The sequence below is a fragment of the Silene latifolia genome, chromosome 6, assembly GCF_048544455.1.
Source record: "Silene latifolia isolate original U9 population chromosome 6, ASM4854445v1, whole genome shotgun sequence".
In the NCBI taxonomy this organism is placed as follows: Eukaryota; Viridiplantae; Streptophyta; class Magnoliopsida; order Caryophyllales; family Caryophyllaceae; genus Silene; species Silene latifolia.
This window is the reverse complement of record NC_133531.1, coordinates 108762893-108788475: the sequence shown is the minus strand read 5'-3', so window position 1 is coordinate 108788475 and position 25583 is coordinate 108762893. Positions and strand designations below refer to the sequence as shown.

General features: G+C 38.5%; 1 protein-coding gene across 1 annotated transcript; it reads left to right on the top strand.

The window, feature by feature from the left end:
- The first annotated feature begins 3802 nt into the window (after positions 1 to 3802).
- On the top strand, positions 3803 to 4613 carry LOC141588457 (uncharacterized). The gene is made up of 3 exons (XM_074409900.1): positions 3803 to 3994; positions 4107 to 4226; positions 4332 to 4613. Exons 1-3 carry the CDS (start codon positions 3986 to 3988, stop codon positions 4611 to 4613), a joined length of 411 nt encoding a protein of 136 aa, XP_074266001.1. The 5' UTR covers positions 3803 to 3985.
- The last annotated feature ends 20970 nt before the right edge of the window (positions 4614 to 25583 follow it).

The following is a 25583-nucleotide window of genomic DNA, read 5'->3' as shown; positions in this document are numbered from 1 at the left end:
ATTAGTATTAGTATTATTATTAGTATTATTATTATTATTATTATTGTTATTATTATTAGTATTAGTATTATTATTATTATTATTAGTATTATTATTATTATTATTATTATTATTATTATTATTATTATTATTATTATTATTATTATTATTATTATTATTATTATTATTATTATTATTACTAATTAAACCGCCTTATTATTATTAATATTAAGCTAAGTGAAACCGTCTTTTGCATTAATGGAAATAGCTAAGTGGAACCGTCTTTTGGATTAAGAGAAATTATCTATTAGCTAAGTAGAACCTTCTTTAGGACTTGATTTTGATAAATTTAGTTTGATAATTCATGTTATTGATGAATTGAGGTAGAATAACCTTGTTATTTTTGTTTTTCTTTTCTCTTTTCGGGGTTGTCACCTTGTTGCTGCTAGGCACCACCGCACGTGTAGTTGTTGCTTCTTGTTTTCTTTTCATTTTTTCTTTTACTTGATTAGGTAACCTCCTCTTACCAGTTACTTTTTAAATTTACTAATTTTAGTTCAAATTATGTTACGGACTTTAGGATAGAAGCCTTTACTATGTGGTTGAATTGGGCTATTGATTGACTTAATTAATTTAGTACTTGATTGTGTTGTTGTTTGATTTGATGTTGACTTAGTACCCGTTCAAGAATTACTCATTAGGAGTAATTCTTGAATAGTCCCCATTTTGGGACTGTCTTTGTACGTTTCAAGTCATTTAGGTAGTAAACACGTACTTGTGATTTATTAATGAGGAATGAGTTTGGTGGCGATCCCTTTAATGTTCTCCGAATACATGTATATGTGTATTTGGAGAATCAAGGGAATTTTGCCGAATTTTTCCTCATTAATAAATTACAAGTGTGTTTGCTAGTGACTTGAAACGTACATTGACGGGTTTAGGTTGGAGTGATAAGGACCCCATTCGAAGATGGATTACTTATTGACAATATTTATATATTGTTTTCATATGTTTATTGTATAATGTGGAGTATAATGTTTAGGTACATTGACGGGTTTAGGTTGGAGCAACTAATTGACATGATCATGGATGTAGAAGGTGAAAAATGTGATAGCATTGCTTCTAGAAAAGATTTGCAGAAATTTTGTCATCGTCCCAAATTACACATTCGCGGCGACGGGTCTAAGCCAACATCCATTTTCACTCTCGACAAAGCTAAGAGAAAAGTATTGTGTGAGTGGTTACAAAATTTGAAGTTTCCTGATGGGTATGCATCAGATTTTAGTCGATGTGTTGATCTTAAGAAGCTGAAGTTGCAAGGCTTGAAAAGTCATGATTGTCATGTATTCATGGAGCGATTATTACCCGTTGCTTTGAAACACCTCGTGCCGACAAACGTTTGGAATGCAGTTGTTGAGATTAGTCAATTCTTCCGAGATTTATGTGCCTCTTCAATATGTGTTGATGACATGATTCGTCTAGAAGAGCAAATACCACAGATATTGTGTAAGCTTGAAATGATCTTTCCTCCTGCATTTTTTAACTCCATGGAGCATCTACCGGTTCATTTGCCATATGAAGCCAAAGTTGGGGGACCCGTCCAATATAGGTGGATGTATCCATTTGAAAGGTACTTAAGATAATGTATCTACTTTTAAATTAAAATTAATAATAATAACTAATCTATTTATTATATGTTAACTTTATTATTAATAAAACTCATCATTAACTTTTATAGGTTTCTTAATCATTTGAAGAAAAAAATTGGTAATAAAGCTAGGGTGGAAGGTTCTATATGCAATGCTTATTTAACGGAAGAGATTGCAAACTTTTGTTCTCTTTACTTTGAAAAACATATAGAAACCAAAGCAAAAAACTTGAATGTTGAGAAACCGGATGAAGTAGACGGAAGTTTACCTGAATTTTTTCAAACTCAAGATGATGAAGGGTGTTCATCAAAGGGGCAAACACGATATTTGGATGATAAAGAGTATAATCGTGCCCACCTTTACGTGCTATCTAATTGTGACCTCTTGGAGCCATACGAAACACAGTTTGTTAATGATTTCATTCAGAGGAATCCTAATATAAGTAAGGATGATGTTTGGGACAAACATGAGGACCAATTTCCATCATGGTTTCAGAAACATGTAATTGAGTTGAATATTCAAGATGATTTGATAGGAAGTTTGGCTTTTGGTCCTTCAAAAATGGTAAGAACGTGGAATCGATACTCGGTTATTGGGTTTAATTTTCAAACATTCAACCACGGTAAAGGTAAGGCTAGGTACAATTGGGGGGTTACTATTTCTTCTCTTGATGACAACGAATACTATGGTATAGTTGAAGATATCTTTGAAATTAGTTATAGTGGACGTGACCGAGCTTATAAAACTGTCTTATTCAAGGTTGACTGGAAGGATAATTATGTATTTGGAATGAGAGTACATGAACAATACAAGCTTGTAGAAGTGAATCGTACTAGAACATACTCTAAGTATGATCCATTTATACTTGCACATCAGGCTCATCAAGTGTATTTTGCTACTTATCCAAGCACAACAAATGATAGAAATCAAAATGCGTGGTGTGCAATCTTTAAGACAAAGGCACGGTCACAAGTTGATACAACTTTTTTCCAAGAAGAAAACGTTTCAAATGAAACGCTTTTGTCTCCACCCGATGAAATCAACTATGAGCATGAGAATAAAGATGGTGAAGACATGGAAGAGGAAGAATTTTATGATGTGGAAGAGAGACTACCGGGGGAGGATGAGGCGGAGGAGGAGGAGGAGAGAAGGGAAGAAGAGGAGGAGAGGAGGGGGGAAGATGAGGTGAGGAGGAGAAGGGAGGAGGAGAAAAGGAGGATGGACGAGGGGTTTGGAGATGAAGATGATTATGATGATGATGATGACGATGATGACGATGAGGAAGAGGATGAGGATGAGGACGAGGGGTTACTATGATGAAGATGATTAAATTGGTATAATTTTGTATTCCTCAAGAGTAAATTATTAAAATTTAGAAGTCTGTATAATTTTCATTTATCATTATTCGTGTTAATTTTTATTTGTATTATGCTGAGATCATTTGGAGCAGGTCGAGGTAGGAAGCGTGGAGGCGGCTCGGGAGGAGGGAGAGTACGCGTCCGGAGCAGGAGGAGGAGTTTGTGCAGAAGGATCCGATGCGGGACAGACGGTGACGGTGACGGTGAGGAGACTGACGCTACCGACGAGCCACCACAGGTGCCGATACGGTACACTTCGGATCATAAGATGATTCTTGAGCCGGCGGGATTATGGTAAGTTTTATTCTTTATTAGTCTACTATTTTGTTTTTTTTTTGTTTTTTTTTTAAAATAATAATTGTTTGTAATTTTACATGTTCAAAATAAATGCAGGTTTATGGACGATTGCGTGGTACGAGGTGTCACGAGAAGCACGAAGACTAATTTCGTGGGTCCAATTCCTACATCGTGGACACAAGCTTCTCATGCACAAAGAGAGGCGTGGTTCAATAACTTTCGGGTATATATTTTCCGTAATTCTTTGTTTTAATAACCAAGGTTATACTTTTATAAATACTAATATGAAATTTTGTCGCTTTTTTTTTGTAGCAAGCATTTGCTTGGTCACCGTCTCAAGAACAGAATGTCCGTATCAGGTACGATGAAGTCGGTACTCGACGATATCGGGACGTGATTTGGAAGGTAGTTAGGCGCCCAAAGGAACCAGACCACATGAAAGGTATTTAATTAACTTGTTTTGTTATTTGTATTAATTAATTAGTATATACTCTCTTATATTATAAATAATATCAGTAACTTATTAGTTATGATTTCATATGTGTAATTGCAGGTGACAAGTATGAAGGCTTAATAAAGCATACCAAAACTCCCGCTTTTCAGAAGAAGTCTAAGCAAGCATCCCTCAACAAAAGAGGAGGAAAGGAAGACGCCGTGAACGAGCCTACTCATTACGCGGGTTCACGATCGTTCTGGAATCGTATGTTGGGTGTAAGTACTTTGTCTATTATTTTACACTTTTTTTTTGTTTTCAATGCAACATGTTTATTTTATGTTAGATTTTTTGTTGATTTTATAACATGTATGTTTTTTTTTCATTCAGAGAGGAAAGAAGAAGTCACAGCCGATTGCGACGGTACCGGAACTGTTTCTGGACACGCATTCCAGAGTTGACGGAAAAGGGGTTAGAACTTGGACTAAGCCAAAAGACAAGCAATTATATGTAAGTTTTCCGTAACCTTTAATTTTTGTTAATTTATTCTCTTTTAAAATGTCGTATATAAGGTGGTTACCATATTAACTTACTACCATTTGTTTAATATTGTAGGAAGCATTTGAACGAGAAAAAGCCGCCAATCCAGAAAAACCGGACAATGACATATGGTATGAGTTGGTGGATGGCTTCAAGAAAGGGCACGTGTATGGTACCGGAAGTTCAACACCGGCTTTCTATGAGAAAACGCGTAGAAGATCGACTTCAACAATTCCCAGCAACACGTATCAACCGGGAATTATTAGTCAACTTCAAAGTCAAATAAGAGAGCGTGATGAACGTGATGCCAAACGTGATGAAGAACTTGCCAAACGTGATGAAGAATTCGGAAAATGAAGGAAAGAATGGAAATGTTTGAGACTTGGTGGCAAGGTTGTAACCCCGGACCTAGATCCAATTACGATCCAAATGATCCGCATGGTCCACATGGGGGGAGTGGAGCCGGTGTTGGCTTCCAAGTAAGATGATTGGGAGGTTAGCTTAGCTTGTAAGACTTGAACATTTAGACTTGAACATTTAGAATAGCTTAGCTTGTAAAACTTTCATTTTCAATATATGAAATGAAGTTTGAGAAATTGGGAGGTGTTGGGTTGAAATGTATGGTGTTGTGTGTGTTGAAATGGGATGTATGGTGTTGTGGAACATCGGTTTGTATGCAGGTTGTAAATTTTTGGCTAGCAATGAAAACGAAAAAAACCACCAAAACATACAGTGGTTTTGGCGACTGATTTGTGATTTGGCGACTGAAATTCAGTCGCCAAATTGGCGACTGATTCAAGGTAGTCGCCAATTTGGCGACTGAATAGCAGTCGCCAAATCACAAATCAGTCGCCAAATTGGCTTAGCCAAACTGGCTACGTCACCCAAAAAAGGCGACTAAAATGGCATTTGGCGACTGCTATTCAGTCGCCAATTTGGCGACTACCTTTAATCAGTCGCCAATTTGGCGACTACCCTATCAGTCGCCATTTTTGGCATTTGGCGACTGATTTGGCAGTCGCCAAATTTGGCGACCGACTTTAGTCGCCAAAGCTAGAAAAGGCGACTAAGGTCCGCGACTGACTTTTGGCGACTGATTTCAGTCGCCAAAATCAGTCGCCTGTTTTAATTCTTTTTGTAGTGTGCATGCAAAATAATTACAAGTATAAGGAGAAAATCAATTCTTACATTGACGATTTCGGAATATGGGCACTAGTAAATTCACCTTCTTACTAGTTCTTGAGCTTTCCAAAGGTGGAAGAACAAGATTCAAGTGAAGAATCTCTCCTAAGGAATTATACCCAAAATAACACCCTTAATAATAATAATTAATATGATCTAGTATTAATTAAAATCTTACTTAAACTTGACACAAAAATTGGATTTTTGTTCTCTTCTTTTTCGATTAAGAGGAGAGGATTTTATGAGTGTTTCTATCTCTAAAATATTTTACAAATTGTAGAGAGTTCTAAATTTTTCTTACACTAGAAAAATTATGTAGTGAATGGTTGAATAATAAGAGAAAAACTCTTGGCTTTTCTTATGCAAAAACCGGGTGGAGGGAAGGGTAGAGGGCCAATGCATGAGCTTCACATTCTACCCAAGACAAACTAGGTATGCATGGCTATGAGTAGAATATAATCACTGTGTTTCCATTTAAAACAAATAACACAATATAAACCCTTGTCCTCCCCCATATTTCGGTACATACATAAAATGGAAGGTCCATTTTATTTTGTCATTTGTCAATTTTGTCATATGTAACATGTTACATGACATGTTACACTATAGTGCATTTTTAACATATTAAAAATCAACATATTAATAAAATATGTCTGTAGATACCCGTATCCGTCGATATTGGAATTTATAGAGAACCCGACAAACACCCGATGATGATAGGACACATGTATTTTTTAGTTGTCATTGTCATTATTTGGAGCTCGTTTTACGATGTAGAATGAGCGTCGTCGATGAAGTATTTTATTAATTTAAATGATATTTAAATTAATGTTTTTTTAAGTGAATTCATTTTATTAATTTAAATGATATTTAAATTAAAGCCTTTTTTAAGGTGATTTCAATTTATTTTATTTTGTTTTGAATTTATTTTCTTGAGTTTATTTTATTGAAAATAAAATAAATATTTGATTTGAAAAATCATTTTATGAGTATATTTGATTTGAAAAATCATTTATTTTAATGTGTTAATTGATTTGAAAAATCGATTTAAAAATCGAGAAAAACTCGTTTCAACCACACGTTTTTGAGCTCGATTTTAGCTCGGTTTTTGAGCCCGTTTTCTTTGCGAGTTGGCACGAATCTCGAGTACACTAACCAACCTAGACCACTACCCATCCAACCCCAGTTCGAACCCCATAACCACGGCCCAAATCATGCCCCAAATCACCCCCAACAGCCCGCAAAAACACGAAGCAGCCCCCCTGTTTTGCAGCTCAATCCCGAGCCCAAAACCCGCTCCAAATACCACCAAAACCCGTGCCCATTAACCCTAACCCATACCCTAATATCCTACCCATATTACCTTACCTTAACCACCAAGAAAACCCCCCATACGAACCCTAGAAAACCCCCCAAAAGCTGCTGGACAGCAGCTATGCTCAGCCGAGCCCGTCTGCCTCTCCTCCCTTTTGCCCTATTTTAACTCCCTATAAATACCCACCCTTCACCATAAATTCATTCCTCTAAGTTCTACACACATCCTACCGTCACTCACAAGCTTTAAACCCTAGAAACAAACCCTAATTGCCTCTCAAAAACCCTCCACAAAACCGACATCCAAACTGGAACAGTTTGTGTGTCCTCTTCGAAAAACAATTCGTTCCTCCTTCAAACCTCCATCAAAACTCGAGTTTCTTGTTCCTAATTAACCATACAACATCCATCTACACATTAGACAAAGATTTACGAGCCAAATTGCCCTTGAGAGTACACGAATTCCCTCAAAAAAAGCAGTGTTATACACTCTGTTTTCGCGGCTTTTTCCTGTCTGTCCAGTTCTGTTTGTGCTCGTTTTTCGTGCCCAATAACTCAAAACGAGCAGGGGTTGCTTTAAGATCTCTGTTCTCCTCTCTTTCTAGTTTTCAAAACATCTTTTAAATCGAATTTTCATCGTGAAACGAGAGAGAAATCGCTGTTTGAAAGTTGCTGTCCAGATTCGATAAAAACGTGTTGTTTGCTTTGTTTCTTCGTCGACGACGGCCTCTCGAGATAAAATCTACCATCGATTACGACCCAAGACGGTGTCAACGATACATGTAGGTTGAGGGTGCATCAAATCCTCTTCTTTCTCCCTTTTATTTCGTTTTTTTATGCTTGTTTTTTATAGTTTGTTTTTGTTTGTTTATCGTTTTTTGTTTATCGATTGTTCTAATTAACTACGAAACTAGTTTAGTCCGAGTATGAGTGAAAGTACCACCATGAACACCCGCGTTGACTTGAGATGAGAAAGAAACCGCTACATCAGTCGGTCGTACACCCCCGTCTCATTTACATATCCTCGTGTTCAAGGTAGGGCATTAATAAAACGAATTCTGACTTCGCTCTTCGCTTTTGACCCCTCTCTTCTCTCGTGTGATTCGACCTACCCCTGGACCATTTACATGTTAATATGACCTCTGATTGTTAACATATAACTCGTTTAGATGACATTAGATCAATTTAATAACCTAATTAGACACTTTAGGGTACATCAACATAGCTTTAAAAATCAACTGACGATTCTGTAACTTAATGAATGCATCTCTCTCTTTCACCTAATTTCTCGCTAGTATAAGAGTGCGTGACTAGCACCTTCTTATTAACACTCGACGAGTTAATTTGATTAGCGAACTTGACCTAATTTGACCCCTTAGGCCGTGTAGAACACCCGGTTTTAGGCGAAGCCTTCTGACCTCTTTTGTCATCGATTTCTAATGTATTTTCCGCATCGCTTTGCAAATCCATCTAACCTAATGAATCTAACCTAGGAACTAGGATAGCCGTGTATGAGGTCATGTTTGGCCGTGTCTTTTGTATCCCTTTTCTCGTTCCTTTTTTTATCTTAGTCTCATTGTTTGTATCTCGTAATTAATTTGTGTTTACTGAGTCGCGTTTTGTAACTTGTTTGTAGTTAGTTTTATTTTATCGATTCAAACGATTTCTAAAAACCTTAGTCTTGTTTAGTTAGACGGTTGTGCCTCAATGCATGTAAGAGCGTAGTAAATCGCATGTTGTTTAAAACAACATGGCCCGATTTATGCTAATGCATGCTTTGGTGCGTAGCCCTATGTCTAATTCGATAAGATTAAGTGAAAGCAAGCATCACGAGGAGTGACCCAAGGCCGTGAGTCATGTAAGCCGTGGGCCACCCCCCCTTGTGCACGTTTCCCTAGGCCGAATTGGCCGTGTAATGTGTCATGTACGATTTTGTGTATAGCGTTGTATTTTAGATCGAGTTGTATCTTTGATTTCTCATTGTGTCGGCATGAAATGCCTGGGTTGTAATAGGGTAGATCCCAACGGCTCCCCCATTCCCATCAAGCCTTGTTTGTTTTGTTTGTATGTTGTTAGATCAATCAACCCACATGCTAAATTACAACTTTGACAAAGTTAGTTTAGTTGCATCTAAATCGACATAGAAACTTCACATGTTAGGGTTTTGAAAACGATGTTTGCATATCATATATCGTAGTAGCTATGACCTTGTTTGAAATCCGATACTTGACTTAGTAGAGGCCGTTATTGACGGGCGGGGTTAGGTGTCCTTATGGGCTTCCTAACACGTACCCTCACCCCTTACTCAAGATCTATGGTTTATGGATTCGTCTAAATACCATTGGATTACGAGAGTCATTCAAATCGAGTGATATAGGGTACAAGTCTTTATCTTTAATCACTCGTAGTCGATTGGCTTTATGCTTTTCGATGAAAGGTGTAAAGTTGACTTGAATGGTTCCAAGTTCCCAAAAAACTTGGTGGCGACTCTAATTTGTCTTAATTCGATTCGAAAGAACCTCGAGTCGATTATGCCTAGTGTGGATCCCGCTGACGCAGTTCCCGAGGGCCTTGTCCACAATGTCACATACAAAATTTAACTAGTAATTCTTAATTACTTGTACCAAAATGGTTTATCGAATTATAAATTACAACAAATTGTATTTATAATAAATTATTCAATCTGTTTTAATTATTTCGTAAACAATAATTCAATCTAAGTAATAAAACAATTCGATTACTTAGACCGTATCTTATTTAATCGAATTACAATGAGACACGTTAATTTTACTCACAAAATCATCCGTCAATTTTAAGCAATTTAATTAACTCGTATCGGCATATGATTAATTAAATGATCAATTAAGAGCATTACCCTATAGGTATGACCTCAGGGTATCAACTGATCACCACCGTCGCACGACGACGATAATGTCGAGACTCTAGTCGGCCAATCATTACCGATATGTGTGGACCAGTTGACTGTAAAATATTACTTTCCCTCATGTATTCTTAAATATGAGATTTAAACATGTGATCATCATGATTGACAATTGTGATCGCATTATTGTCGGGGACACTCCGACAATCTCCCACTTGTCCTCGACAAGTGTGCGACACCAATTCTCTTGTCCTATTACTATCTCCCACTCAATGCAAGGTGTCTTTCGGGTCGTACTTACAAGTGATCATATCCAGAGTGGTTTCCTCGATCTGGAGAATAACTGATTGACCGGAATTATCTACCATAGATACCTTCCGAGCGTGACCACGCATTTCCAGTTCATTACTCCTCGAGTGGCCCTGAGATATTGTTTTAACCCTGAGAAAGGGGTGGACAATTCCTATCGCACTATTACCTTCGACTAGCCACAACTCATAATAACCCAAAATAAGCCCTTTAACCCCATTTACGAAGGTCGTAGGATCATAAATCAAAGTTACTCTGAAACTGTGCCACCTTGGGCGAACAGTCTTTAGTCAAAAGAATTGACTCATTAAAATACTATAGTAGCTCTTGCCACGACCAGGCTATATAAATTTGCCAGAACTCTATAAGCGGTCATTAGGCCTGACAAAGTGTTCCTAATAGTCTGCCTATGTGATCGACTAGTCATCTCACATAACTCTATGGCACTTGAACTTGCCATCAATCGCATCACATTCTAGTCACTTCGAGACGTCACCGCATACAAGTGACTATGGGCAAATACCATGTTAATTCGGGTTCACTTTAACGGGGTTCAATATTGTCTCTACAACCCGTTTGGATGTAACAAAGTACAAGATGAGTTAATGATATCTCAAACGATAAATGTAGACATTTTATTTGAGTAGGCAATACCATATTACTACCATATCTCTTACAAGTGTGTTAACCCTTGTTGATGCAATAAAAGTTCAACACACCATGTGTCCACGTGCTCAAACTTTCGAATTGCGATTTCTCTTATTTTCATGTTATCTCTCATAGCATGAACTCTACCAAGCACATGTCTAGTCTTCAAACTAGACTTTGGTTCTTTAATATTGCAAGAAACCCTTTTGTTGTTATCACATAACTAACAATTTGGATTATGATGGATGGTACAACTTGCATTAGTCAAGTGTTCTACCGACTCACAATGTACTAGGTATATGTTTTGTAGGATCCTGCAACAAGTGTCAAGATGATTGGTCTAGGACTTCTCACAAATCCTTGCATTTAAGAAAATACTAGTTTTGTGTAACTTCTTACCACAACAAAGTATCCTTTAAATTCTTATTTCTCTCTTAGCGTAATTGGCTTAGGATCTTCATAAATCCTTATGTGTTTGGAAACTCCAGCATGTGTAACTTCTTATCACACAACTGAGTGTTCTTCTAAACTCTAGAATAGCTCATTAGTTCTCCTCGAGAATTCATGACGATTCTTATATGGCTTACCAATGACTCATCATGCTCTAAGCATATGATTTATTTAGGACATGTGCATGATTATTATAATGGCGGAAACATTAGTGATCTCAATCATGTAGTCAACAGTTCTTAGGTTCAATGAATGACCATGACCATCTCATGGTAATTCCATCTTCATCAATATGAATAACCTACATATCTTGTTGATTTGATGTGTGCATGCTAATCCAACATCACATGTTTTAATTGGATTCATCTTAGTCCACATTCATCCAGAATTGAAAACTTAAGTGCTTTCTTTATCAAAGATGGTATATGCTCGTCATTCTCAATGAGTAATAAGTTGTAAAATTCATGGAGGATGATTACTCCCACTAAATCTTATGTCTACACATGACAATTTCAAACTCCCACTTAATTCCACATGTTTCGTGCTTGACCACTCAATCGAAACATTTCATGAATTGAAATCATTTTAGCTTTGCTAGGTTGTTATGATAAAACCACATATGTTATCAACATATCCTTTCAAAATACCTATTTGGAAAGAGGTTTTGATCTCTAACAATGGAAAAAGATTTTAATCTCTAACTTATTCAAGCGAAGCAATGTCATTACAAAAAGTAAAATACAACATGGAGTTTATACGTCCCTGATGTGACTCATATTTGCGCATATTTAGTCCCTTAATTGAACCCATTTTGCATACTTTTATAACATTTCATGGCCATTTTATCCGTCAAATGCTTTCTATTTTGCTTTCCTAATGCATTTCGTATGTTTTATAGGAAAGGAGATAATAAGCAGGAAATTCCCGTCTTTCGTGCATATTTGGAAGCTTGTTGACGATATTTGATGGACTAGTATGAAGAGAAGGCAAGAACTAAAGACTAATTCCTCAAAGAATGAGAAATAAGTGAAGAGAAGGATTCTAAAGCAGAATCCGAGCGGCCAAAAAGACAAGACGCCCGTCCAAGAAGCATAATCCGAGCGTCCAAGCCTCGAAGACGCTCGGATACCCTCGCTACAATCCGAGCGGATTTGCCTAAAGACGCTCGTCCACCCCTGTAACAATCCGAGCGGATTCCCCTTCTGGACGAGCGGATCGTGGCGTCTTCAGCTGAGATGCTCATCTCTCCGGAAAGACTAGCAATTCCCTGTTTAGAACTCACAAATGTTAATTATTAATTTAGCCTTAGTTAACCTAATGAAGCTCTACTATATATACCCCACTTGTAGATAATCAAAGCACCAAGTTTTAGAGTAGAGAGCCTCCACATTAGAAATTCCTCTTAGATTAGATTAGGAATAGATTAGAATAGACTACTCTTTAATCTTTTCAAACATCTTACATTAATCTCTCCTTAATTATTGTCCAAGTTTGTTACTTTTGGGTAATTGAAGACTATTGGGTTATTATTGGAGGATTGACAACCCTTCATTAATCAATCAAGTTTCTTCTATTATTCTTTGCATTATTATTTTGGAATCTCCATAGGTATAATTCTCTTAATCCTTGTTTTAATTATTGTTAATCTTTCTTACTTGTTCATCATGTTTTACCTTGTTAATATGCTTGACAACCTTGTTAGCATGTTAAACTTGATAATAAGTGAGTAGTCTCTTAGCTAGGATTAGTGGGTAATTAAGGAAACCAACATGGGATTAATCATGCTTAATCTAATATGTTTTAATAATCAAATTGCTTGCTTGTTGTGATGTCAACTTTATGCACATGTTATGTTTGATGAAATGCTAAGCCTATGAATCCTTGCATTTACAACCATCTCTTATCTATTCAACTTGACTTGTAAGATATAAACCAACTCGAGTCTTGTTCGAACATGCATAGAAGTTGAATAGGAGGAAAGTAAGTTGACTTATAGGTGTTGTACAATCTAATCGATTCGGCTCCGAGACCCAACTCTTCCTATGAACCGTAAGATATAAACCAACTCGGTTCCTCCACAACATTAATTGCTTGCAACTTTGTAAACATGTTTGTATGATCAACTCCCATGAATCCCCTATGACCCCATGATGTCCTAGCACTTTTAATCATTTGTTTACATCCTTCCTTTTATTGCTTGTTTTACTTTATTGCTTTTATTAGTCTAGAACACAAGTACAAACCCAAACAAATTGTGACACTAGCATAAATTGAGATAGATAGACTTAGAACCCAAAGCACACCATCCCATGGATCAACCTCGACTTACCACTAACTAGTTGTTTGTTGAGTATTATAAATGTGTTTTGATTGGGTGTACAACGGCACGTCCACGTCAAAAATGGCGCCGTTGCCGGGGTTGGTGCCATGTGATTAAGTTCTTACTTGTTTGTCTATTTCAATTGTGCTTTCACCTTGAGGAACTTGTTCCTCAAGGATTGTTCTTACCGTTTTTGTGTAGTTTCCATGCTTGTAGTTGTTTCCTTGTCTTAGCTATGATGGCTCAAGACTTAACATATGGAGTATGTGGTGGATTCTTTGAGTATGACTATGGGTATGGGAAGTTTGAGAAGCAAGTCAACACAAACCTACCTTACTATTTGTACAATGAAAATCCCAACCACTACCCCAAATTTTCCCACCAAAATCACCACCTCCAATATCAACAACCACCCACTCAATACCCACTTCATAATGGATTTTAATTGCCACAATAAAACCACTTTCACACCTACCCACAACAAGAAGAGGAACCCATTCAAAATATGATTCTCCAAATGATGGGAGATCAACAAAACTTCTTCAAACAAATGTTAGAGGAGAGCCAAAAGAGGGACAATGTTCTTCAAGGCATTGTTGCCCAAGGTGACGAATTGGAGATTCAAATTGCCCAAATGAAAGAATCCCAAGCAAACACTCCCCACCATTCTTTGGACATTGATCATGAATGTGAATTTGAAGTAGTAACTTTTGACATGGGAAATGAAGATCCAATTTCTTTGAGCTCTTGTGAGTATGAAAGTGTGATGTTCGACGAAGAAGATATAAGGTTGAGTAAGCCAAATACTCTTAACCTTTGTGAGTATGAGGGTGTGTCTTTTGATGTGAACATTGAGATGTTGGTAAAAGATTTGAATGAAGCCCCCATTCATGATTCATATGAAGATAGCAACGATGATGACGAGCCTAAGGGATGGACTTGTAATATCACCTTGCTTGAGGAGCCTATCCTTGAGACATTTGAGATATCCTATCATGAAGATGAATGTCCTTTCCCTATCTCCCATGAAGACTACATGACACCTACCATGGAGCCAATGATTATTGAAGAGGATATGGTGGACCTTCTCCAAAAAGTAAAAGTATCATACAAAAGCTACTTGGTGAAAAAGCTCAAAGAAAAACTTGCACGTGAAGCTACTTGTGGAAATTTGGCACTCATAATGACAACTTCTAAGGAACACGAACATAAAAGCCATGACAATTCTCCTTCAACCTTGGAAGGATTGAATAATCAAAGTGATATCATCATCACCACAATTGAAGAAGAAGTTGGTGAGTGGAAGTCTACGGATGAAAGTGAACCATACTTCGTACCTAGTGTTGACAAGAATCATGGGCTTATTTATTGGAAGCATTGGGAAAGCTCTAGTGCCGAGGACAAGGCGAAAGAAAGAACATATGACAAACCTCCTTGGCCAAATTTCATGTTCAAATGGAGCAACCTATACTTGTGCTTATTTGGAGCTTGTTCACAAGCTTTCGATCTTCTATTGAGAGCCTTGAGCTCTATGGACAAGAATTTCTACAATATTGAACTAGTTTGGTGGAGTCCTATCTCAAACCACCATTTGTAAGATATTTCTTGAAATCTTACTGATGCGTGTCTAATATATGATGTTTTACACCTCATTTCACACGCATTTCAGAGCTCAATTGAGTAGTTTATGCTACTATTTCCCTTGTTTCGTGTATTTCTTCCTTTTCTTGTGATTTTGTAGGAACATGAAGATTTCAGCGGAAAATAAGCCGAATCCATCCCTAAGTACTTAGCATTGCATTTGACATGGAGTATTGACTCGAGGAATGAGCTTGGTGCGCGTTTCAAGGCCTAAAGATAGCAAAAGCATGGGTGCGTACGAGTTTAACAAGCAAAGAAGCATTTCACGATATTGCAGCCTCATTCAGATGGCTATATCTCGAGTTCTATAGTAGATAATCGAGTGATTACAATTGGAGGTGAAAGCTTATTCTCTTAGCTTTCCAACGCCGCGTAGAACGCCTGATTTGACCAAGTAACGAAGAAATGGCAGCTGTTTTAAGATCGGTGCGCTTGTTATTTGTAGGAATCGTCGAGTGCAGTTCAGACAAAGCACCTTTGGTCGATCGACTGGCCATAGTGGTCGATCGACCACTCCACGGGTCTGACGCAAAATAAAAGATCGAGGATTCCAAAGCCCATTGTGATTAGGTTTAGGAATAAAGGTTACGCAGGATTATTTCTATATAATGTATCCTTAGTTTTCAGAATAAGCATTCAGTTTTTATCATCTAGTTCCAAAAATACAATAGCTATTTTCGTAGTTTAGAATTCTCAATAAAGTTCGTACTTTGCTTTCGGATTCCTCTTGTTCCTTTGCTTCGGTAATTCTAATCTTTCAATTCCTGTATTGTTATTTCGTTTCTTTAGTATTAATTCTTGCTAGATAGAATCCCAAAGCCAATTTCTCGTTTTATGTTAGTAATTTGTTTAGTTAATTTAATTATGAAATCAATTGCTTTAGTTGTTGATCTTCTTTGTTATTATTATCATCGTTATGAGTAGCTAAACACCCTTTGCTAAGATGTAGGGGATCTATGGCGTAGATGGCGGTAGAATAGGTAACCCCGCATTAGGGCTTGGTCGATCGACTGGCTTAACCAGTCGATCGACTGAGACGGTTGGTCGATCGATCGGGTAGCTGGTCGATCGACTGACTTCGCGTCTGGTTTTGCTTTGTTTGTTTCGTTAAGTGCTTTATCTTTCAATGAGACCGAGAGGAGACTTGATAGATGCTTAAACTTGACCATCCCGTAGATCGAGAGATAGGAATGGACAATAATTAACGAATTAAAACGACTAAATTGCTAAAGATCGAGAGATAACGTAATTTAGTTTGCATTAGGAATCATTAATCAAGAACGAGAGTTAGTATTAATGAGACTTAGGGAATAGTAGCATAGGCCGAGAGGTAGTTACTATTTAACATGGACCGAGAGGACTTGTTTTCCCCATCCTTCGCGACCGTATTTCGAAGTTACCTAGGATTTAGTGCCATTGCAGCTATAGTGAACCGACCGTCTTAGCATTCCTTTTATCATTTGCTTTTTCCTATTTTTTATTCCTTGTTTATTTATTTTCGCATTTAGACTTAGATATAACTCAAACCAAAACCCCCTCAAAACTGTTACCCTTAGACTAAGATTAAAAGCAACTATTATCTCCCTACCTCCCTGCGGATCGACCCTTACTACCGCTTGCTAGTTGTAGTTTGGAAAATTATAAATATTATTTTTGGTACTCACTTCGACAGGTATCACTTACTTTGTATGATATTGTACATTTTCGCATTTTTATTTAATTTCTTTCATGAGAGTAGTGAGAGAGAGTTTTCTTACATTTTTATTGAGCGAAATTTCAGAAAAAGATAAGGAGGAACAACAAATTGGTGTAAGGGTATGATTTTGCAAAGAAAAGAAAGAAAAAGGAAGAAAAACAGCGAAAATACGCTCGTCCCGAGGGCTGGACGCTCGTCCAAAGCCTTCATCAGCGTACTGTTGTAACACCCCGATTTATGAAGGAGCCTTTAGCAAGACATTCCCTAATAAACCGGACTGTTACCATCTCGGTTTCCCGAGGTAGTGAATAACAAATTAAACTCCAAGGCAAATTATATAATTACTTTAACTTAATTATTACAAAACCTCTTTTACATCACAATTACAAAGAACTAACATAAATAAAAGTGAAAATCTTCTAAATGATGATCTAGCTACTAAGTCTTCTGATCCAGTGTCTCACGCCCATCAAGCTCCCATCCTGTCTCATAAACCTGTCAAGTCTGCTCCCCAATATTTGGATCGTCGCAGGTGTTCACGAATACACAGGGTCAACCACGAGGTTGAGTAGGGAATACAATGAAACAACAAAATATGATATGCATGCTCCTCCGTCACCTCCACCTCCATCTCAACTCACATCTCATAACCCGGAACGCCCAGCCATACCGATCCCCGGTAGACTATATATATCGACCGTAGCCGATCTGCCAGCTCGCAGCTGAGGACACCAGGGCAAGTCCTGCAGAACCCGCCTGGGCCTTATCACAACATCATCTTCACCATACCACATCACCACCACATCCTCTATCTCCAATGCGTATGAATGCTCAAAAGAAATTAATGCAACACAATATATATATATATTATTGAACTGATTAATCATAAAATCATGTCGGTTACCAAATGTTGTGATAACATACTCAATACGATCAATTCAGTCAATCACCTTCCAGCATATGAAACATAACGTAAGTCAACAACCACGAATCAAGTCAGCATTCACAGTTTGGTCATATGAAACACAAACAAGTCAACACAATTCAACATCAACGATAATAAGTCAAGTGTATTTCCCTACCTCGCATCGATCAAATAGTTGGGTGCTCAGTAATATTCCACAACAATTCGCCCTCTGAAAGATAAATAAATGATAAACAATTACTTAAACCATTCCCGTTCCCAAAATAGAAAGTTACTAAAATATAAACCTCTTAAAATGGAAACTTTCCCGATCTAGCAGCTTTTCCATTTTAACAATCCCGACTCAAAACCTGTCTCTAATTATTTTAAAAGACTCGGGAATCAAATTTAATAATTAATACGATAAATTAACGAATTCCAACGATTAAACTATCACAAAACCGTTTCAAAGCTAAAACCAACCCGTCATCAACCCCCGTCCCATCACACGCGCTCCCACGCCCCCACGTGCCGCCACCAGCCCGTGTCAGCCACCAGCCCAAACCCCCAGTCTGACCCAGCCACCAACGACCACCCCCACTAGGGTCGACTGTCGCCGGCGAGTCAAACCAGGGCCGTCTTTTGGCCTGGTTCAGCACCGAGCCTCACCAACCACCCCCTGTTCTCGCCTTACCACCACCGCAGCCAACACCTATCCCCTGCCAAACCACCACAGCCCTGCTCGCCGTCAGTCCACGAACCCATACGCCATGGCCCCGAGTCCACGGTGGCGCCACCCCAAACATACCCGTCTAAACCCGCCTGAAAACCCGCATATAAACCCGTTTGATTGTCTCTGTCGACAATGCCTCCTGCCGCCATTTCCCCCGCCTAATACCTCCCTAACCGCCACCAAAAGAAACAACCCAAACCACCCAATACAACCTCCCCGACACCAACCACCATTAACACCTCCCCAAGACACACGGTGACCACAAAAACAACCCGACAAACGACAAGAAAAGAAAAGAAAGGTGACTGCTTACCTAACTGCCGCGCAAACCACCAATAGGGCCGCCTCAAGGCGTCGACAACCACTCTATGCTCTTCTTTGTCGCGCCGTCAACACCCACACTCACTCTCGTTGCTCTCGATTTGCGTGAAGGTTGGGATTTTTGCCGTTCAAAAGAGGGAGGCGGGTGAGGGAGGAGTGTTTGTAGAGCTAGGGTAAAATTTAGGTTAAAGATTAGGTTAGGTGGTAAATGGGTCATGGGTAACGTGATTGGGTAAATGGGTAAGCTAACGTGACTTCGTTCAGTTAAACCCGTCTCAACAAGTTTACGAATAACTCGATCTTACGATATCAATACGACTAAACAATTAACTCGACTCAATTAGCGATATAAAATACGGGGTATTACAGTCTTCCCTCCTTAAAATAAACTTCGTCCCGAAGTTCGCTCATCTATCAAACCTCCACGCATCACCGTGGGTACCAAAACAGATTTTCTAATATAAGAACTCATGAACTTAGGCCCATAAAACAAAATGTTACATTCTACCCTCCTAAAAAGAAAGTTACGTCCCGGAACTTACTTCATGCAAACATATCACCACGAGTCATTCCATCATCCTATTACCGTCGTTCACCTCAAACTATCAGAGCACCATAACAGTAGTTTAATTACACAACATAGAGAACTCATTTGTATGGATACCGCACAACGAAACATCAACTTAATCAAAACCACAATCTATAAGCAAGTGCAACATAAACATTAAGATTTTACAATCCTACCCCACTAAAAACATGGTTACGTCCTTGTAACCTCTTTTCAACTTTCATATTCCTATGCAACAAAATCACTGTCAACACATGTAACAGAAAAGAACACATGATAAGAGGTTGCGCAGTAACATTAAAGTCGAAAACAAGGTTATATTATGGAATTAACTGTTTGTCAACAAGTAACACTTATTACTTAGCTCATGCCTAACTTAAAACACAATCATCAACTAAAAGAACAATAAGAAGGGAGCCAAAGGTTTACACGGTTTCACAACAGACCGATCATGGTGTTACTAACCCTAACCTAACAGTCCTAGGTCGCGCTTACTCTGATTCTGGTGACTTCTATGTCATTCCCTTCCTGGTTCACCTCTTCCCCAAAGTCTGGTTTGGGTGGTTGATCGTACTTTCGGCATCGGTACATCAAGATAAAATTTGTATCTCGGTCGCTTTGATATAAAGTCAAAGGTATGCTCGGGCGGGTATCGGCCCCGCCGCGATGGTGGGGTCACGGCATAACCTCATGCAATGGGTGGACAACTCTCTCATATAGAAGTGTTTGCTGTCCTTTAGTATGCCAGAGTCAGGGATAGTATCGATAAGGGTATACGCTCTTAACTGAGTATTAGTTAAGTACTCCGGGTGCCCATTATGGCCATACTTGTCCATGGCAGCACAAAGTTTCTCACAATGCTCATTGAAGTCAGCATCAAGTGACATGTAACAGTCTCGCGGGTGTACATTGTAGGGATCCATCCTACAAAGTGGAAAGTTAAACAAATTAAGACACAAGGGTGCTACCGTAGAAGGGTGTTAATATAAAGGATTCATTCACGAGGTTTAAGTGTGCGGAAGTTATATAACAAGTTTTCAGAGTAGCTGTTGTAATACCAGGGTTTTGGTCAACTCAAGATTATCACAGTTCGTATTATCTACCAGAGAACAACAACCTTAGAAAGATCAACCACAATGATACACGTATACCAGCATACAATCTAACATTGACCCCACCAAATTCCTCTCCCAAGTCAAAACTATTACTAATTCCGAACAATTGAACCATATGCGCATTTATTCCGCCCTACTACTAATCAATCACCAGGAGTATTAACACATGCGGTGCATATGCACTACTTAAACACTTTGAAACCATAGAAAACGTAACACGTAATCAAAACCATTTGATTCATCAGGCATGCAACACGAGTTAGTCAGTTTGTATGATATAAATTCTGAGAACATATTTCCCAATAAAAGTAACAACATATGATCCATGACAACAACAACATTACTTCCATATCACACATGTGTTTAACATTTTAGCAACCATATCGTTCAATTGTGTCCAGCAACTTAGTATAACTCATTTTCAGTAAAACAAAAGATCTCGCATAAACAACTTAAACATGTACATATACCATCATATAACTTGTAAGACATTATCTATGACAAAATATTAGCAAGGTGAACAAGTTCTCTGGTTTGCACGGTTTGAACAACTAGGCAACTCGCGGCTCAATTAACGTAACTACAACGACTATCATTTAACATACGCATGGCATGTGAATCATCAAAGGGTTATCTCATTATAATTCGACGGTTCGAGAATATATTTCAAACATCGTAACTATATCGTAACTATATCAACTATATTTCAAATATCGTGACAATTGCAACAATCACCTTAGCATTTCATGACAATACAACTATGAACATATCCAATAAGGAACAACAACACTATTTTATTATCATATCATAAGTTTAGGTTCAACTGAAATAGATTAATGCAATGAAAGTAATAAGTATAACTATAGGCACACAGACTCACATAAAAGACATTAGAACTCAGATGACATCCTACATGTGTGAACATTTAGACATAATCATTACTACCATCCATGTGTAAACATTTAAACATAATTATTATAAATATTCATGCGAGTATATTAGAACAATCAAGTTAACATTTAACGCCACCAACTTTACCAAGATATGACAATATAGCTTTATATTTATATATATCCGACCACTATACAAATATGATGAACACCAGATATATTACAACATGCCAAACATATATAAAATATGCAAACAACCGGACTCGTATAAAATATTTCACCCACGATTAGGAATCAAATTAAGCTATTCAATTTCACTCATGCTATCATGCCAACAATGTTATCAACTAAACTTTAATTTTATCACTTGTTAAGATACATAACTACTGAACATGCGTACTACTATCATCATATAAAAAGAAACATTATAAGGTCACATTAATAAGGCTCATGGAATAACCAAACAATTGTATGAAAACTCAACATAGAACGCACATTTTACAAGTCATGATTCACGTTGTAACTTCCAAAGACCACGAACAAATAACCGTTCGATTAAAACTTGATTCATATTACTTTTATAAAATACGGAGAGTTAAAACCATAGGGGAAAAAGAATTAGATCTAAAGCACAAGAATCCCATTTTTAAAGAATTTTACAACTCAGTTGGTCCAAACAAGTAGGTGACAGCGATTGGCCCGAAACTTGGGTCAGTTTGCAAAACTTACCATTTAATATAGAGACATCAAGAATTTTCTTGGCTTATCAATTTGACAACATATGCGAATCTTCTGATCGATGGAGTTGGAATTATGAAAAACTTATTAATACAATTTAAATGAGGATTTTTACAAAATCGTTGGTCAAAACATCACTGCACAGGAACTTCCTGACCACAGCCCACTAAAATATTTATTACTCCTAATCCGTATATCCTATAAGCATGAAACCAACGCCAAATGAACACTAACTCACGAGGCTATCTCTCATAAAATTTTCATCCATAGGAAATAAACAGAAAAGAAATGGCAGTAAGGTCAATTAATGAGTAAAATCAAACAAAACGAGTTTCAGCACTAGGTCATACTTTACTATGTTACAAACTCTTATGAACATACTATGTATACTAACTCATCCCAACTTAAATCTCACACTTTGTACTTACGTAAACATCTATTCCATAGGATCCCTTCACATCTCGATCTACTCCTTACATCTAAATCACGATTGCTATGACTAGAAATATGCAATTCAATAGTGTTTATGATTACTATCACAATACTATACTAGCATGGCTTGGGGATCACATAACCGCATATCATTAGACATATTAGCTCTATCAACACGTCATTCAACATCCATCCAAATAAATTTCATCAATTCGCAATTATTTTCACGCTCACGATTACCACAATCCAACACTTCATTGATTATCAACCTGAACACGAAAATTTTATTTCCCATCTCTACAACATCATTTGATCACGTCATCATTCATACAAAATACTTACCGTAATGTTGTCCTGTATCATGGTTAGAATATATGGGTCTCAAGGTGTACATCAACTCGATTATATCCAAGGTTTTCCTTCTAACTACCCCATTCACTCGATTTCTCTCGGGTTACGGTTCAAAATCGAGAGGGCAAAAGAGCACGCATTAAGGGCGCCTTCTTAACCGCACTGTGAGCTCCTAGCAGTTTATTCCCAGGGGTTCATTTTATTTAGACACATCCTACGTTCATTGGGTTCATTGGTTTAGGCCTGAGGATCGTTCTCTCTGATACCACTTTGTAACGCCCCGATTTATGAAGGAGCCTTTAGCAAGACATTCCCTAATAAACCGGACTGTTACCATCTCGGTTTCCCGAGGTAGTGAATAACAAATTAAACTCCAAGGCAAATTATATAATTACTTTAACTTAATTATTACAAAACCTCTTTTACATCACAATTACAAAGAACTAACATAAATAAAAGTGAAAGTCTTCTAAATGATGATCTAGCTACTAAGTCTTCTGATCCAGTGTCTCACGCCCATCAAGCTCCCATCCTGTCTCATAAACCTGTCAAGTCTGGTCCCCAATATTTGGATCGTCGCAGGTGTTCACGAATACACAGGGTCAACCACGAGGTTGAGTAGGGAATATAATGAAACAACAAAATATGATATGCATGCTCCTCCGTCACCTCCACCTCCATCTCAACTCATATCTCATAACCCGGAACGCCCAGCCATACCGATCCCCGGTAGACTATATATATCGACCGTAGCCGATCTGCCAGCTCGCAGCTGAGGACACCAGGGCAAGTCCTGCAGAACCCGCCTGGGCCTTATCACAACATCATCTTCACCACACTACATCACCACCACATCCTCCATCTCTAATGCGTATGAATGCTCAAAAGAAATTAATGCAACAAAATATATATATTATTGAACTGATTAATCATAAAATCATGCCGGTTACCAAATGTTGTGATAACATACTCAATACGATCAATTCAGTCAATCACCTTCCAGCATATGAAACATAACGTAAGTCAACAACCACGAATCAAGTCAGCATTCACAGTTTGGTCATATGAAACACAAACAAGTCAACACAATTCAACATTAACGATAATAAGTCAAGTGTATTTCCCTACCTCAGTACCGCGGTCAAATAGTTGGGTGCTCAGTAATATTCCACAACAATTCGCCCTCTGAAAGATAAATAAATGATAAACAATTACTTAAACCATTCCCGTTCCCAAAATAGAAAGTTACTAAAATATAAACCTCTTAAAATGGAAACTTTCCCGATCTAGCAGCTTTTCCATTTTCACAATCCCGACTCAAAACCCGTCTCTAATTATTTTAAAAGACTCGGGAATCAAATTTAATAATTAATACGATAAATTAACGAATTCCAACGATTAAACTATCACAAAACCGTTTCAAAGCTAAAACCAACCCGTCATCAACCCCCGTCCCATCACACGCGCTCCCACGCCCCCACGCGCCGCCACCAGCCCGTGTCAGCCACCAGCCCAAACCCCGGTCGACCCACCACCAACGACTACCCCCACTAGGGTCGATGCCGTCACGGCGAGTCAAACCAGGGCGTCTTTTGGCCTGGTTCAAGACCGAGCCTCACCAACCACCCCCCCGTTCTCGCCTTACCACCACCGCAGCCAACACCTATCCCCGCAAACCACACGCCCCGCTCGCCGTCGATACGAACCCACACGCCATGGCGCCGCCATTTCGACCTCCCCCGAGTCCACGGTGGCGCCATCCCAAACATACCCGTCTAAACCCGCCTGAAAACCCGCATATAAACCCGTTTGATTGTCTCTGTCGACAATGCCTCCTGCCGCCATTTCCCCCGCCTAACACCTCCCTAACCGCCACCAAAAGAAACGACCCAAACCACCCAATACAACCTCCCCGACACCAACCACCATTAACACCTCCCCAAGACACACGGTGACCACAAAAACAACCCGACAAACGACAAGAAAAGAAAAGAAAGGTTGGCATCGACAACCACTCTATGCTTTTCCTTGCCGCGCCGTCAACACCCACACTCACTCTCGTTGCTCTCGATTTGCGTGAAGGTTGGGATTTTTGCCGTTGAAAAGAGGGAGGCGGGTGAGGGAGGAGTGTTTGTAGAGCTAGGGTAAAATTTAGGTTAAAGATTAGGTTAGGTGGTAAATGGGTCATGGGTAACGTGATTGGGTAAATGGGTAAGCTAACGTGACTTCGTTCAGTTAAACCCGTCTCAACAAGTTTACGAATAACTCGATCTTACGATATCAATACGACTAAACAATTAACTCGACTCAATTAACGATATAAAATACGGGGTATTACAACTGTTCAACGCTGTCACAAAATCCGAGCGGATTTGGCAAAAGACGCTCGTCCTAAAAGAAGACGCTCGGATTGCATTTTGGACGCTCGTCCTGAAAGACACCTGAAGCAAAGTTTTGGAACTGTACCAAAATCCGATCGGATTTTCGAGAAGCCGCTCGTCCAAAGTAAGATGCTCGTCTAAGACAGAAGACGCTCGTCTTCAGCCTAATTCAGAAAATGCAAAGTTCCTGTCACGAAATCCGAGCCGATTTTCCGTAAGACGCCCGGATTCTGCTGAGGCAAGACGCTCGTCCCGCAATGAAGCCGCTCGGATTCTGGTGTTTTTCTCGAATTTTCCGCCCAGGCCCCACCCGTGTCCGCTCGTCTTCCCCCTTTTTCTATAAAAACACCCCATATCTCCCTCATTTCCTCACCTTATCTAACCCTAAATCACTCATCTTCATCCCCAAAAACACTCTCCTCACAACAAAAGCCAACAAAACCCCATTTCTCC